General features: G+C 47.4%; 1 protein-coding gene across 5 annotated transcripts in view; it reads right to left on the bottom strand.

The window, feature by feature from the left end:
• The window catches only part of Flnb (filamin B), a 169,652-nt gene that overhangs the window by 31,068 nt on the left and 122,446 nt on the right, over positions 1-16,138 (bottom strand). For 4 of the 5 annotated variants that reach the window (XM_042679680.1, XM_042679684.1, XM_042679679.1 and 1 more), the window contains 11 exons: positions 15,026-15,097; positions 14,208-14,310; positions 13,478-13,618; positions 11,070-11,198; positions 9,151-9,324; positions 6,948-7,106; positions 6,236-6,439; positions 5,208-5,360; positions 4,985-5,107; positions 1,765-2,031; positions 1,034-1,171 (listed from right to left, as the gene is read on the bottom strand). In XM_042679680.1, the coding sequence (XP_042535614.1) occupies positions 1,034-1,171; positions 1,765-2,031; positions 4,985-5,107; positions 5,208-5,360; positions 6,236-6,439; positions 6,948-7,106; positions 9,151-9,324; positions 11,070-11,198; positions 13,478-13,618; positions 14,208-14,310; positions 15,026-15,097 (1,663 nt within the window). The remainder of the gene's footprint in view (positions 1-1,033; positions 1,172-1,764; positions 2,032-4,984; positions 5,108-5,207; positions 5,361-6,235; positions 6,440-6,947; positions 7,107-9,150; positions 9,325-11,069; positions 11,199-13,477; positions 13,619-14,207; positions 14,311-15,025; positions 15,098-16,138) is intronic. The other variant, XM_042679681.1, reaches the window with a different exon arrangement.

Below are 16,138 nucleotides of genomic sequence, written 5' to 3'. Positions count from 1 at the left end.
GGAGCTGTGGCTCAGATAGTACAGCACCAGCCTTGCGTGAAAAGTGAAAGGACAGTGTAGGCCCAGTACAGACTCAAAAAAAGAAAACAAAAAAAACATGCCAACATTGCTATTTTACGTATTTGGTAACTACAAAAACAATACTTTAACATAATCTGTGTAGATGTATCTTACGACAATGGACTTACTTTATAATCAAATGTATTCTTTTTATGTGTTCCAACACACTGCGTGAGAACAGTCCTCCTACGTGTTAGTACTAGATGCCAAAGGGTCTTTGGCACAGAAAAGGTGAAGCATTCTGGCTCCAGGGAGTCTGCTCCCTTGAGGCGACCGAACGGGCCACAGGCCATGGGGGCAGAGTGTGGCTGGCCAGTGGATACAAAAGCAGCTTTAAAAAAAAGACACAGCAGTCCAGGCATCCTCAGATCTGAGGATCACAGTTCCAAACCAGCCTGGACAGGAAAGTCTGAAAGACTCTTATCTCCAATTAATCACCAAAAAAAAGCCAGAAGTGGAGCCATGGTTCAAGTGGTAGAGCACCAGCTTGAGAAAAAAAGCTAAAGAACAGCATCAGGCCTTGAGTTCCAAGTCCCATAGTGGCATGCACACGCATGCACACAGACACCAGACACACAGATACACAGACACACACAAAAGTAAAGAAAAGAAAAAAAAATAGCAGAGAGGCCAAGAGGTGATATAAGAATTCCTGGGGGAGAGGAGGGAATGGGGAGGGAAAGTAGGAGAAAAATGAGGGAAGGGGTAACAAGTTTGACAAAAAATGTACTTATTACCTAACTTATGTAACTGTAACCCCTCTGTACATCGCCTTGACAAAAAAAAAAAAAGAAGAATTCCTGGCCCTTTTAAGGCCCAGCTGTTTACTGTCATTGGATTTCTAGAAGGTTTTTCCACATGCCCCCACCCTCCGTACACATGATTTAGTTACTTTAGCTAGCTCATTCTATTCTTTGAAACATGACAATTTCTAAACACAGAAAATGTCCTCAATCGAGCCTTGAGTACATACCAGGTTCTTGGGCAATATAAGACACACCGCATGACCCGTTTTTATGGTCATCAAATGTAATCTCGGCCTTACTGGGACCCTCAACAGCAATGGAGAGGCCCCCAGCGCCTGCTTCCCGGGTCCAGATGCTGAACTCGGCTGAGAGCAAAGAAACACCCGGTTAGTAGTGAGCATGCCCAGGAGAGGCCCTGCGTCTTCTTGCTCAAGCCTGCAATGCCAGGTTCAGCCCCTTGCCAGCACATTCTTCTTCCTTGAACCCCAAGCGGGATCCAAGCAAGGGCCATCACTGTGGCTTCCTTAGCACCATCAAGGTTATAAGTTCATAGAATTTTGGAACACACCCAGACCAAGCCAGAAAAAGAATGAGAATGCTCAGGTTATTCACCACAGACCTAACCACCAGCAGCCGCCATAGGAATGGACCCTTGCAAATTGGTTTTGCAGCATTCTAGCACATTCTCTCAAGATACTTTGGAAGCAGCCATTTCTCTGCTTTTCCTTAAGAGATTCAGATGCACACTAACGAGTTACAGGCTCCAAGAACTCCCTCTCTGTAAGCCTGTCTAGCTTTGGGTAAGTGAGGATTCCCAAACTTAGCCATAGAAGCCATGAAGTGTTCCCTACCAATGCCAATTCCAAGTCTTCTCTGTAGAGCAGGGCAGAGGGATGCTAGTGCCCAGAGCACTAGACTCAGCTCACTCTTTTCCAGTGAGAACCTGAGGAGCACTCACCCGGGACTCCTGCTTCTCCTCTCTCCAGGCCAGGGCCTCCTGCGCGTACCTTGTGGGCACCACCTTCACCAAGGGGCCCCACAGTGAACTGGAAGGGACTGCCCGTTACGTGCTGCCCACGGTACTTGACGCTGACCGTGTGAACACCCATCTCCTGGGGCACGAATCTGACGCAGTGTGAGTTCTTCCCCATAGACACAATCTCTGCCTCAGTCACACGGCCAGAGGGGCTGGTGACATGGGCTGACATGTCACTGCTGTTGATTTCTGAAAGGGAATGGGAGGTTGGGAGAAATAGAAAGGTTAGGGCGAGGGCCTGAAGCAGGGCCGAGGACATGCAGGACAAAGCAGCAGAAGGTGAGCAGGTGCAGTTTGGTGGATGTAGAGAGCTCGGATTCCCTTCTCTTGGGGCAGGGGTCAGGGTGGAGGGGCAAGGTCTTCCAAGGCTTCCCAGTGCAGATGGCCTTCTGAAGGCTCTGACACTTCTTGCCCCTCTGAGAATTTCTATAGCCTTCCTGGCTGAAGCCAAACTGGCAGCTCAGAACTGGAAGTTTCAGCATGTAATAAAAACCCACAGTAGTCCAGGAGGTGTTTCCAGGACAAAGGTGACAAGGCCATTTGCCATGCTTAGACAGGCTCTTCTGTCTGGGTATGCAAGGGTAGAAAGCACCAGAGTCTTCACCCTTGATTGCTCTGAATCTAGGGCATTCCTTTCAGGCAACAAGACAAGATGCATTTTGTGACAGTCACACTGGCAAAAGGGGAAACCATGCAGGAGCAAGACCAAAGATCAGAGGCCACACTCAGAAAAGCAGTGCCTTGGGCCACCAGCACAGGAGCCCAGACGACAGCTATGCTACTGGCTGCTCACATCATGCCAACAACTGTGCCTGTAGTGACATGGAGAAGGGCCGGTGGCACTGAGCATTGCCATCACCTAGAGCCTGAATGAAACTGCAGGCTGCAGCCCTACAGGAGCTGAGCTGAGAAGCTCGAGACTGAGCCCTGAGGACAGAGAAAGGCAGAGTTGGTTAGAGACAGGTCACGCTATCCTAAGGATCAAACTTGTATGTCCCTTCAAACTTCTCACGTTGAACACTAAGCCCCAGTGTGAAGTTGTAAGAGATGAGGCATTTGGAGAACTCCTGGGCTTAGATGGCGTCCCTCATGATGAGATTAGTGTTCCTTTCTGCTGTCCATGCATACGTACAGGATGTCACCTGCAACCTGCAAGGGGGCCCTCACCAGAGCCTGACCATGCAAGTCCCACCCAGGCTCCCCAGGCCTGTGACACATAAATGGCTATCGGTTGGTGTTTATGTTACTTTGCTATAGCAGCCCAAACTGACGAATAGAAGCCACATAGCCTGGGGGACTAAGGACAACATCTGGGATCTGGTGAGGTGTCCACCCTTCTAACTGATGACAGAGCTCCAGGTGGGTGATAAAGGGGCAAACCATCTCTCCCAGAGTCATCTGAAACCAAGTAACTAAAAAGAGTGACAAAATAGTGGAGAGCCAGAAGAGGACACGTGTTCACACCGCAAAGAAACAAGTAAACTGAACATTGGCAAAATGAATAACATGCCCACATCATTACAAATCCCTAAAATGAAATTAAAAATGAGATTTTTTCCCCACCAGATTGGCCAAAGGGATAGTCACGTCTGAAATGTACCAGTCAGCAACCCAAGCCCCAGGCCATCAGTATTCCCTCCACTTTGAGGCACATGAGCCTTTTGTAATCACACACAATCCATACAGCTCTTTTGAAAGTAATATTGCCACCGGGTGTGGTGGCTCACGTCTGTAATCCTAGCTACTCGGGAGGCTGAGATCTGAGGATTGTAGTTTAAAGCCAGCCCGGGCAGGAAAGGTCAGGAAAGGTTCACAAGACTCTTATCTCTAATAAACCATTCAGAAAACTAGTGCTGTGGCTCAAGTGGTAGAGCACTAGCCTTGAGCTGAAGAGCTGAGGGACAGCGCCCAGGCCCAGAGTTCAAGTCCCATGACCAACCAAAAAGAAAGAAGGAAAGAAAGAAAGAAGGAAAGAAGGAAAGAAAGAAAGAAGGAAAGAAGGAAAGAAAGAAAGAAGGAAAGAAAGAAAGTGAGAGAGAGAGAGAAAGAAAGAAAGAAAGAAAGAAAGAAAGAAAGAAAGAAAGAAAGAAAGAAAGAAAGAAAAAGAAAGAAAGAAATTGATATTGCCTTGACTTTAAAATTATGTTACCACATTGTTACCACACTCACATGTGATTCTATATTGATGTGTCTGTATAAAATCCCACCAGCAAAGCCAAGCACTTGGGTTCACACTTAAAATCCTAGATTCTCAGGAGGCTGAGGATCTTGGTTTGAAGCCAGCCCCAGATAGAAAAATCCACGAGACTCATTTCCAATTAAGCATCAAAAAGCTGAAAATGGAAGTATAGCTCAAGTGGTAGGAGGCCAGCCTTGAGCAAAAAAGCTAAGGGACAGTACCCAGGCTCTGAGTTCCAGCCCCAGTGTTAGGGGGAGAAATATATATATGTATGCATGTATAGCCCCTAAAAGAGGAAAGCAAACGGATAATGGATGGTGTGGTGGGAGGTAGGCCTACCAAAAAAAAAAAAAAAGTCACACCCAAGGATCATTTAAGATTAGGCTTCTCAGTAGAATATGTATAACTCCGGAGCACACGCCAGCTGGAGGCAGAAAAGCCTCAAAACTTTCACCAATAGTGAATTCTTTGTAGGAGGATCCCCCATAGGAAGAACTCAGGCCAAATTTCAGACAGACTGGGTGGCTTGTTAACTGCAGCAACGTGAGGAGCAATTCATCACCAAAGGGTTCCATGTGGCCCACCCAGATTTGCAGCACAGCCCTCGTTCTCATTTTAGGAATAAAAGAACCAAGTGGAAACATTAGAAGGCTACTGCTGGGCTACCACCTCTTAACTATTTCCAGATAATTGCATTAACAGGGAAGGGTCTCTCAATGACATTCTTTTATTCAACAAATATACAATAGAAAATCAAAAGGCAATCTATGTTTTTTGTTCCCCCAAGTAACATAATAAAGCTACTTTCACTTAGCAGAAGAAAAAAAAATAAAGGTTTATTTTTCTTAAATAGATCTCTGTGAACATACACATCAAAGAAAATTGTTGGAAAGGTCAGCAGAGCCTGCTTGGATAAGCATGCTCTAGGCCTGTCCCTCAGGCTCCCCAGCCTCCTGCACTCACCTGGGATTTTCAGATTCAGATCACAGATGCTCCCAACAGTGGCCATAGATGGGGCCCGGCTGGTCCGAGTGATGCTCTCCTTGACTCTTCCCTCACCACTGATCTTCACAGTAAAGGGACTCCCTATAAGACCAGCAAAGAGCCTGTAAGCAGCCCAAAGGCCATGGCCTGGTATAGACACAAACCCAAGAATCCCAGAGAGAGGGCAGAGGGGAACACATACCCGGCACATGCTCATCAGCAAATTTGGTGGAGACGATATAAACCCCTGGCACTGTGGGGAAGTAGGAGACCTTGCACGTGCCGTCCTCCAGGTCCTCTGTCTGGATGTCCACCTTGCTGGGGCCCTCCACTGCCAAGGAGATGCCACCGTAACCTGCAACAAAGCAATCCCAGCTGCTCTGCCACCAAGTCTCGGGGATGGAGGAACTCCATCCATGAATGTAGAAGGGGCATCTGACCCTTGAAATTCACTACTTCCACCTACTTGTAGCCTGGGCAGAGGAGCAGGCAAAAGGCTCAGAGAAGTCTTGTAGTGAGATAACGTACAGAACATGGCTTTGATAAGAGAGCTCTTCCCTGGAGGACATGTGCCGGTCTCCTATGGAGCAAGTCCTGTGCAACCCACAGGACTTCCAGGACAGCAGGTGCTGCCTCAAAGGCTGGCCCCAGCCAAGAGCCAGAGAAGCTGAATTTCAACAGCCTCCATCTGATGAGGGCAGGACATCAAGAGAGCTTTTGCAATGTGAAGAATCAACTAGGAACCTCCAATTTATTGGGATCAGAAATTCTACCACTCTGTGTCCCAAAGTTCAGCAATCTGGCCATCACTTAAGAAGGCAGAGGACGTGGCATAGCTCTGTGGAGCCCAACTTAACTTATCTGAGTAAGAGACAGGAAGGGAGGCTTTATCTCCCAGAAAGCACTTCTCAGATGAAGAGAATCTTGGTCAGCTGTCCTAACATTCCTTCCTTAGGACCAGTCCAGGAGACCCGGGAAGCTGAGACTAATGGTGATGTAGACAACAGAACAAGGGTCTGTAGCCCCTGTAAGCTTTGGATTCTTCATCTATAAAACAAAACCTACTCTCTTCATGGTCACAAGGCTTAAATGGTAACATAGGTAGACGGTAAAAAAACAGGAAGGATGCTCAGGGAGAAAGAGGTGTTGGTACAAGGGGAAGATGAAGCAGTCTTGAGTGAAGCCAGTTCCTATAGGCATTGGGCATTTGGCCTTGAACCACCCACAGACCTGCATCCCTTGTGTCCACGATGAAGTCAGACATTTCAAAAGTACGGCCTTCCGATAGGCCTCGGCCATAGACTTTGGCTCTGCGTGCATCTCCGATCTCAGACTGAACCACCATAATAGACACCGGGCTGTTGGCCACATGGTTGCCATTCTTCTTGATGCTGACCAGGTGTTCGCCCACCTCCCGGGGGATGAAGGAGATGCCTGGATGAGAACACAGATGGTTGGTGAGAGAAGATAAAGGAGACAAAGTGGGGGAAAGGGAAATAGCATACTCGCCCAAATGAAAAATGACTTCTTTCGAACAACCCAGGGTGCAAGAATGTCAATATTAACATGTCAGAAATGTGCTTGGACTTGTTTTTTTTTTGTGGGGGGATGGTTGATTCTGGGGCTTGAACTCAGGCCTGGGAGCTGTCCCTGAGCTTTTCTACTCAAGACTAGTGCTCTACCACTTTGAGCTATAGCTACTCTTCCAGTTTTCTGGTGGATAATTGGAGGTAAGAGTCTCATGGACTTTCCTGCCCAGGCTTTGAACTGTGATCTTCGGAGCTCATCCTCCTGAGCAGCTAGGACGAGCCACCAGCACACGGTTTGTGCTTGAACTTTTATCAATACATGTGTTTATTATATCATACTCCAAGGTGCCACCAATTTCCCAAGGAAGGTCCTTAGGATCCAGTCTCCCACTCATGCAGACACCCTAACTCACCAATGTGGTTGTTGGGCAACCTCTTCAGCAGGCAGGGCTCGTCGCGCCCAGACGGGGCCTTGATGCTGGCAGTCAGCGTGCTGAGGTCCGTCTCGCTGATGTCCAGCAGGAAGTCAGCAGCGGAGCCCAGCTTCACCTGGGAGCAGCGCCTGCTGTCATCTGGGAAACAGTCCCCAACATGGCTTCTGTTACATGGGGTCACCCCAGTTCCCCAGAGAGCTCATTCCAGACAGAGTCAAGAGTTCATTATTAATAAGTGATAAAATATATGCCTTTGACAATGAGCAGACCAGACCAACAAGAATGATCAGTACTTGCTTCTGATTCAAGGGAAGGCTAGGAGCCCAGCAGCAACTAGAGATGTGATTTTTTTTTGGGGGGCGGGGGGTTGGGGGGAAGAGTCAGTTATGGGGCTTGAACTCTGGGCCCAGGCTCTGTCCCTCAGCTCTACAGCTCAAGGCTGGCACTCTACCACTTGAGCCACAGCGCCACTTCCGGTTTTCTGAGTGGTTTATTGGAGATAAGAGTCTCACGGACTTTTCCTGCCCAGACTGGCTTTGAACTGTAATCCTCAGATCTCAGCCTCCTGAGTAGCTAGGATTACAGATGTGAGCCACTGACACCTGGCTAGCGATGTGAATTTTAATGGACCACTTTATAGTTTTTCCGTTTTGTTTCTTTGAGACAGAGTCTCAAAGACTGTATGCCCCATGCTGTCCTCAGAGATCTTCTTGCCTCAGTTTTTGAATGCTGGGATCATCTATATATGCCACCATACCATGACTCTGTGTGTGTGTGTGTGTGCACGCTCACACACACATGGCACATGCTGCTTCTGGTGTATGAAGTTAGAGTCTGGGCACTGTTCCTAAGCTGTTTTTGCTCAAGATTAGCCTTCTACCCACTTGAGCCACAACTCTACTTCCAACTTCTTGGTGGTTGACTGAAGATAAGTCTGGCTTCAAACCATGATCTTCAGAACCCAGCCTCTGAGTAGCTAGGATTATAAGAGTGAGCCACCAGTGCCTGGCTCATGAACCAATTTGTGGGGAGGGAGGGTAGTACTGGGGATTAAACACCTTGCACTTTCTAGGCAGGTGTGATGCTACTCAAGCCTTACTTCCCACCACTTTTGACTGGTTATGTTTGAGGTAGGGTCTCATTTTATGCCCAGGTCACCTTAGTAGTCTTAATCTGAGCTTCCCTGTGTTGCTGGGGATGAGGACGGCAGTGGCTACCACTGTGCCGAGCCACTGTGCTTTCCCCATAGCTGGGATAACTGTGATACCCAGCCATTGAATGAGATGGCCTGGGCTGGCCTCAAACTGCAATCCTCTAATCTCTGCCTGCCAAGTAGCTAAGATTACAGGCTTGAGCTACTGCCCTAGCTCCTGGAGCACTTTTATTGGGGGATCTGGTCATGGGGCCTGAACTCTGGGCTTGGGAGCTGTTCCTCAGCTCTTCAGCTCAAGGCTAGCGCTCTACCACTTGAGCCAGAGTGCCACTTCCGTTTTTTTTTTTTTTTTCTGCTTATGTGGTGCTGAGGAATCGAACCCAGGGCCTCATGCATGGAAGGCAAGCACTCTACCACTGAGCCACCTTCCCAGCCTTCCTAGAGCACTTTCTAAAGGCAGGGGCAAGAACCTCCCCATTTATGTCCATGCCCTTGATTTTGCAAGTAAGTGCTCATCCCATTCAATTCAGTGCAGTTAGCGGCTTCAGGCAGATCAAAATTTGTCAGAGGCAGGAAGCTCACTCGCTTTGTGCATCTTCCTTCGAAACATTGAGGACAAGGTCTAACCCATTGGGCAGCAGAGCGGGAGGCAGGAGCTTCGCAATGGAAGGCCTGTCTCTGATGCCCAGAATACCATCTGGGAATTGGCTAAGCTGTTGCCTCACCTAGAAAATGGACAGCATGCAACCTGTCTAGTAGTGACAGGCCGAAGGGCTTCTTTGAGCTCAGATACTCAGAGACTACTGAAATATCTCTATCTGGACACGTGCTGTCCAAATGGTAGTTGCTCTCCACCCCCCCAGCCCCATCCTCCCCCCCAGGTTGTCAGTTATGGGAGAAATTTAGCCAGGAACTCACATCCTGGTGCCTCCCTAAAGATAATGTAAAATGTAAACTCAATCAGGTGTCAGACAGACAGACACCTGACATCCATCCCACAGGGAAGCCCTAACAGGCAGGCACTCCCACCTGTGATCTTGGCTGTGAAGGGGCTGCCAGGAATATGCTTGTCATTGTACTTGACCAGAATGCTGTAGTCGCCTGGCAGCGTGGGCAAATAGGTCACTGTGCATGTCCCGTCTTTGTTATCAATGCAGCTGATTTCCGCCTTAGAAGGCCCCTCGATAGCCAGATCCAGACCGCCTGCAAGTGGAAACAGGGAGGAAGGGCAGTTACCACACAGGTAACAACTTCTCCACAGCAGCTCCAGAAATAACACATGACACACCCCATGTGAATCTCAGGAAAGGGGCCTAGATCAGAGCAGAGCTATCTACAGAAGATACCTTACTGTTTGAATTGTTGCCCTCACATAACCCTAGCATTTCAGGATGGGGAGGAGGAGAAGGATACAGCCCTACATGATTATCTCATACACAGAAGAGCCAGAAACAGACTGTCACTGTTGGTCCAGCTCAATCTCACTACAGAAACCCCATTAGAACCCAAGGTCTAACTGGACATGGTGGTTTATAGCTATAATCCCAGCACTGAGACAGGAAGCCTGGGGAGTTGAAGGCCAGCCTAGGCTACAAAGCAAGAACTTGTGAAGTAGAAGAAAGAGGAAGAGGAGGAAAAGGAAGAGAAGGAGGAGGATGAGGAGGAAAGGAAAAGAGGAAGAGGAAGACAAGAAGGAAAAGGAAGCTGGGCGCTGGTGGCTCACGCCTGTAATCCTAGCTACTCAGGAGGCTGAGATCTGAGGATTGCGGTTCAAAGCCAGCCCGGGCAGGAGAGACCGTGAGACTCTTATCTCCAATAAACCACCAGAAAACCGGAAGTGGCACTGTAGCTCAAGTGGTAGAGCGCTCGCCTTGAGCTGAAGAGCTGAGGGACAGCGCCCAGGCCCAGAGTTCAAGCCCCATGACCGACAAAAAAAAAAAGAAGGAAAAGGAGAAGGAGTAGAAGAAGAAGGAGAAGAAAGAGGAGAAGAAGGAGGAGGAGGAGAAGGAGAAAGAGAAGGAGGAGGAAGAGAAGGAGGAGGAGAAGGAAGAGGAGGAGAAAGAGAAGGAGAAGAAGATAATAATGATGGTGATAGTTCATGTCTATAATCCTACCTATTCAGAGGCTCACATCTGGAGAATCAAAGTTCCAGGCACCCAGGTAAAATGTTTCATGAAACCTCTTCTCAACACATAGCTGGGCAGAGTGGTATAGACCAGTCTTCCCAACTATACCAGAGGCTGAAACCATGAGGACTGCGGTTCCAGGCCAGCATGGGAGTCTTATGAACTCACCAGATTCCACTTTAACAGAACAAACTGGGTATCATCTCAGCTACAGCAGGAGGCAAGTATAAAAGAGGAGGATCTTGGAGTAGGGTTAGGCCCAGAAAAAAAGCAAAGACCCCTTCCCCCTCAAAATAAGCAGCACAAATAAAGTGCTGGAGGGATGTCTCAGTGGTAATGCACCTGTCTATCAATGGACCCGAACATTATTGAGCCACTAATAGCTCACGTGAGGTCCTGTGGATTCATGGGAATAAAGAAAAAAGAAAACATTCTAAACCAAAGCACACTTAAATTCTCACTTAGTCACATAAAGTATTTTATCGTACAAACTGGACTTCATTCAAAATACAAGACTTCAAAAATTTCGGTTATGGGTAGAAGACAGAACAGCTTTATAGAAGACAAGACTTATATGAGAGGAAAATATGACAAATACTACTATGTAATAGTTTGGGGTTTTTTGTTTGTCTTTGAGACTAGTCTAGATACAGTGTAGAGAATGACCTTAACTCCAGAGTTCAAGTTAGCCTCCTGTCTCAGACTCTCAAGTCGCTGTGACTTCAGGTACTCACCACCACATCCAGTTTAACAGTTTTAACCCTGCCCTCCTACGTCTCCCAAATGAAAGCCACAAATGTATAAGCCAGAGCCACACAATACCTTCTCCTGCATCCTCGGTGACAATGGTGAAGGTGGCAGTTTTGTTGGCCACTCCATACACCAGGCCTGGACCATAGGCAGAAACGCTGCCACTGTTGGGGTAGTTCACGTAGAACTGGAGGGGGCTCTCTGCATTTGCCAAAGACACAAACAAAACCAGGGCTCATTAAATGGAGACGGAGTACCTGGGACCAGGTAGGACCTTAATGTGCCTCCATCAGCAGACAGGTTTGGCACCTCCTGAGCAGAGACAGAAGACAAAACCCTACAAAACACCCGAGGGTTCTACTCAGTATCATTCCTTCACGGATTTGTCACCCAAGAAAAAGGATCCGAGGCTGATCCGGACTGGAGGGAGAGAGAATCCAACTCAACCTGGCAAGTAAGGAGTAGACAGCTGTGGACCAATGGACCACCACAACAGGAAACACATCTGGAAAGATCTTTTTGTTTCTGTCTCCTGATCTAGGGAATCCATCTCTAGTAATGGACCCTCCCCCCACCCCCAAGGATCTCCATCCCCACCCCACCCCACTCCTGGCCTGATATGAACACTTTAATTCCCACAGCATTTACATGCAAATTGGGAAAGGCCACGGTCCCACAGGTGGGTCATTAAAAAGAAGGAGGGATCTCTGTGTGAACTGGAGAGATCCTCCATAATGTGTTGCGTTAAAGAGAAAATGTATGATGTCATTCCTTTTGAAATAAAACAAAACAAAATGAAACAAAACTGTATGTATGTTAGTAGGTTTAGAAATATCTAAAAGATGTGTATTCATGTTGTTAGTGGAAAGACCATATTAGCAGAAGCTTTCTGTTCTCTATACATCTACACACCATTTTTGCTTGAAGCAAATTATTACATATGCATATGAATAGAAACTAAAGCAAATGCCAATTTCAGGGAAGTATTTGCAACTCCTATCACAAAGAACTAATGTAGCTAATATTTAAATTGAACTTAATTACTGATAGGACAAAAAGGTTGATAATCAAATAGAAAAACTGGCCAAGGATTACCAATGTTCAGGTCACAGAAAAAAAACGCACAGCTCTTAAAGGTCTAGGAAGTTGCTCAATCTCATTCACAAGAGAAATGCAAATAAAGCAACTCCGAGGCACTGTGTTTCTCATTCATCAGACTGGCAAAGATCCAAAAATCTGACGGCAGAAGCCACTGGCTAGGCTGTGGAATGGCAGCGCCCTCATCTGCTACTGGGATTTGGGGATGGAACAGCCCCCAGCAACGGCAACATGGCAAGAACTGTTGAAGGCATAGGTACTCACGCTGTGGCACAGGAACACACTGCAAGATGCTGGATATAAAAGACAAGACTAGTAAAAGGAGGGAAGAAATGAAAGGTCCCATGGGAAACTATAGGTAATGACTCACCCATGGCAGTGGTGTGGAGGGGAGACTATGATGTATAGATAAATCTTTTATGTGGACTTGCAAAGCATTCCTGGACATCCTGACATATATAAAGAGTAAGGATGAATGTGTAGAGTACAATACTATCTATAAAAGGGGGCTGACTTAAAAAAAAAAAAAATCTATATTGTTGTCCAGTGCTGGTGGCTTGTGCTTATAACTCTAGCTATGCAGGAGGCTGATGGAGGATCCTAAGTCAAAGCCAGCCAGCCTGGCCAGGCAGGTCCAAGAGATTCTTAGCTCCAATTAGCCAATGAAAAGCCAGAAGTAGAGCTCTGGCTCAAGTGGTAGAAGTGACCAGCCTTGAGTGGAAAAGCCAAGTGAGAGCATTAAGGCCTCGAGTTCAAGCCCCGGTACTGGCACTAAATAAATAAACAAATAAAATGTCATTTTCATGTAGTCTTAAAAATAGTCTGAAATCAAACATTAAAAACTAACAACAGTCAGCTTTAAGGACATGGTCGATGGAAGGATGGAAGACACAGGTAATATGTTACTTACCCAAGATATTAAATTAAAAACAATTCAATAATCATGAAAAAAGAGCAAGATTAAGACTGTGCTGGTTTCTGGCCAAGAAGCAGGAGGTGTGTTTTCTTGTCCGGCCAGTGCCATCTGTCTTCTTCTCACTACATCTTCTGCTCCATCCGCCCATACCCTGCACTCCCTGTCCCACAGGGTTCTGCAGGCCAAGCTGGAAAGTCCCTTGCTGAGCCTCACATTTTTCTTCTAGCCTGACCTTTGGCCACACTCAGCATAAAGACAAATAACCATAGGCCTGAGAATCTGCACCGTGACCCAGGATGCTGAGCTGTCTTATCTCCTTGGGAGAATGGTAGCATAGGCCACAGGTCCACACCTGTTTGCTTTGGCAAGGATGCCATACAGAAAACCCACTGCTGCACAGTGGCTGGCTAGTACCTCTGCCAGCCCCTGGACTGGGGAGTCCTGTGGGCTTCTCGGCCTGACATACCAGGGATGTGGCTGCCCATGTACTTGATGTGCATCTCGTGGAGCCCAACCTCAGTGGGGGCATATCTGACGGTGACGGTTCCATCCTTGTTGTCCACAATCTCAGGTGTGGCTGTCTTCCCAGAAGGCATGTGGACCTCTCCTGTGGAACACAGGGACACAGGGTAAGAAGCCCATGAGCACCTTTCCAGGAGAAGCTGAATGGGGCACACAGATGTCCTCATAACCAAAGTCTTCAGACCCAAGAACACACACATGCTGCCTAAAATATCCCACAGTGGGAAAACAAGACACCTGCTTGCTCTTTCTGGTTCCATTTAGCTCCTATAAAATGCAATAGACAACTCATAATAAAGGGTTTCTACAAGTGGCAAATTAGAAACTCAGATGATAAGTAGAACATCAACCAGAAGAGAAGCAGGCATTAAAAAGCAAGAGGAGAGCAAATAACACTGGTATGACAGACTTCAGTGTCAAACTGCATTTGAAAAGGGAGGTGAATAAAAGAAGTGGGGGGAGGGTATAATAGGAGCTACTAATCAAAAGAAATTACAGGCTCTCAAGATACACATGAATGTGTCTTCAGAGAAACACATTTTGAAATCTTAGGGTTTTATGCAAGAAGCAGGGGCACGGAGATAAAGTGTTCAGGTCCAGGGTTTGGTGAAGCCCTGATACCATTCTGGGTAACTATGGCAAGGGAGATGAAAATGGTTTTCACCATGGCTTACCTGTGATTTCTCCTTTCCTGACCGCAAAGGGAATGACCAAGTCGAAAGGCTTAAATCCCAGGCCGTTCATGTCACTCACTGGGACATAGGCCTCCTCAGTCACCTAAAAACAGGAAGCCATGGTCACTGGGGAAAGTGGACAACAGCGAGGGTTTGTGCAATTACAGGGACAGTGCTGCTGGGAATTCTGCAAGCCAGTGAGGCCGAGATGTGGGGGTGGGCTTTAGCTAACTGGCCCTGGGCCTGAAGGAAAAAAAAGAAGTCCCACGGACAAATGCTAGCATTCACCCGGCAATCCGCTTGTAAAATTCCCAGCAGTACCCATGGGTAAGTAGGGGAGTGAGAGACAGCAATGTCTGAGTCCCAAAAGGCTCCACCTGGAAAGGTTTAGTTGCTTGTGGCCTGGAAAAGAAGGTGCATTTTAAGTGGCAGAGAGTAGCAGCAGCGGCCTTGCCCCTGGACATAAACCTAAATGTGCAAGAGGCAGCTCAGAGGCAGAAGGAGGCCTGAGGACAGCTGTCCATTTTGCTCTTTACACATGGAGGTAAACTGCACCCAGCGTGATCAGACATGATGGCTGGTGATTCATGGAGCGCGGATGGTGACGCAAAGGTGAATCTTACAGAAAAGCATGATCATAGTGATGGATTGATGGGGGGGGGGGGGGGGGAGAGGGTGGGGGGAGAGGGCGAGTCACACCAATGGCCAAAACACCCAGAGGGCTTAAGCAAACCCCATAAGCAGGTGGTAGCTTTTCTGAAATGAAGGCTGAATGAACACAGAAATGCAAGAGGTAGGGGTAAACCCAAAAGTGGTACCCAGGGCTTGAATCCAGGGGAACATGCATTTACCGGTGCCTCCTCCATGGCTGTCACTTCCCCATCCGTGGCCTGGTCGGTGGCAAATGGTGATTAGTTGGGAATTCACATTGGAGGGATATTGCTACTTAACAGAGTATAAATGCAGGAGCTGCCTCCTCCCCCACTGCTTTTTGGACGTTATGACTCTTATGGAGGGAAGCTGGTATCCTGTCATTAATGTCAAGTGCACATGTCCTTTGAACACGATTCCATTTCTAGTGAGTAAGAATCATACTGGAGCCATCTGTGGTCATGAAGTGACCGAATGTCCATCTGTGAGAGGCCAGGTCTAGTAAGTCATGGTAGGCCTGTGGAGGTGGAGGGCGCCAGGCAGCTTGTCTGAAGAGATGCTAGTCTCATGGCTTCATAGGCAAGGCTATCTATAGCTCATAGAGTGTAGGGAGCAAGTTGTGAAGCAACATATATGTTAGGACCAAAGCGTGTGTCAGCAGAGAAAAGCTGACCACAATCACCTCTGTAGCTTGGAGTCAGGAAAAGAAGTGGCTGTTCATTTGATAAATAAGTATCTCCAGGTTCTAAAGTTCTAATAAACTCATTAAAAATTTTTTCTTAAACTAGTTGGGGACATGACTCAAATGGTAGAGTGCTTGATTATCCTGGGTTCATTCACCCTAATACACATACACACACACACACACACACACACACACACACACACACACACACACACACACACACACACACAGACCCTTAAACTACATGCTCCTGATCCAACTGAGTGAAGGGCTCATCTATCACCACCCCTCCTCAACATAATAAAGAACAAGAAATGTGGGTGAGAGAGGGGTGGGGGATAGGCAATCATGTAAAGAGGCCATAGTGCACAGCTTAACCCTCAAGGTGTGCTGTGGTGTCTGTAGTGACCATGCTGCCCAATTTAAGACAGACCTCATCTCGGAATCTAGATCTTCCAAGAGCTGGGCTGTGGCTTTCCAGTGGCAAGGTCGTTAAGCTGCTCACCCATGATGCCACATCCCACATGTGTGATGTCCCTAACAAGCCAGCCTTCAGTCTTCTTGATCCTTTTTGCTGACCAGAGCAGTTAGGTAC

This window comes from Dipodomys spectabilis, unplaced genomic scaffold, assembly GCF_019054845.1.
Source record: "Dipodomys spectabilis isolate Male_0828 unplaced genomic scaffold, ASM1905484v1 ptg000054l, whole genome shotgun sequence".
NCBI classification, from domain to species: Eukaryota; Metazoa; Chordata; class Mammalia; order Rodentia; family Heteromyidae; genus Dipodomys; species Dipodomys spectabilis.
The sequence above is the reverse complement of the archived record's forward strand: the minus strand, read 5'-3'. Positions and strand labels throughout refer to the sequence as shown.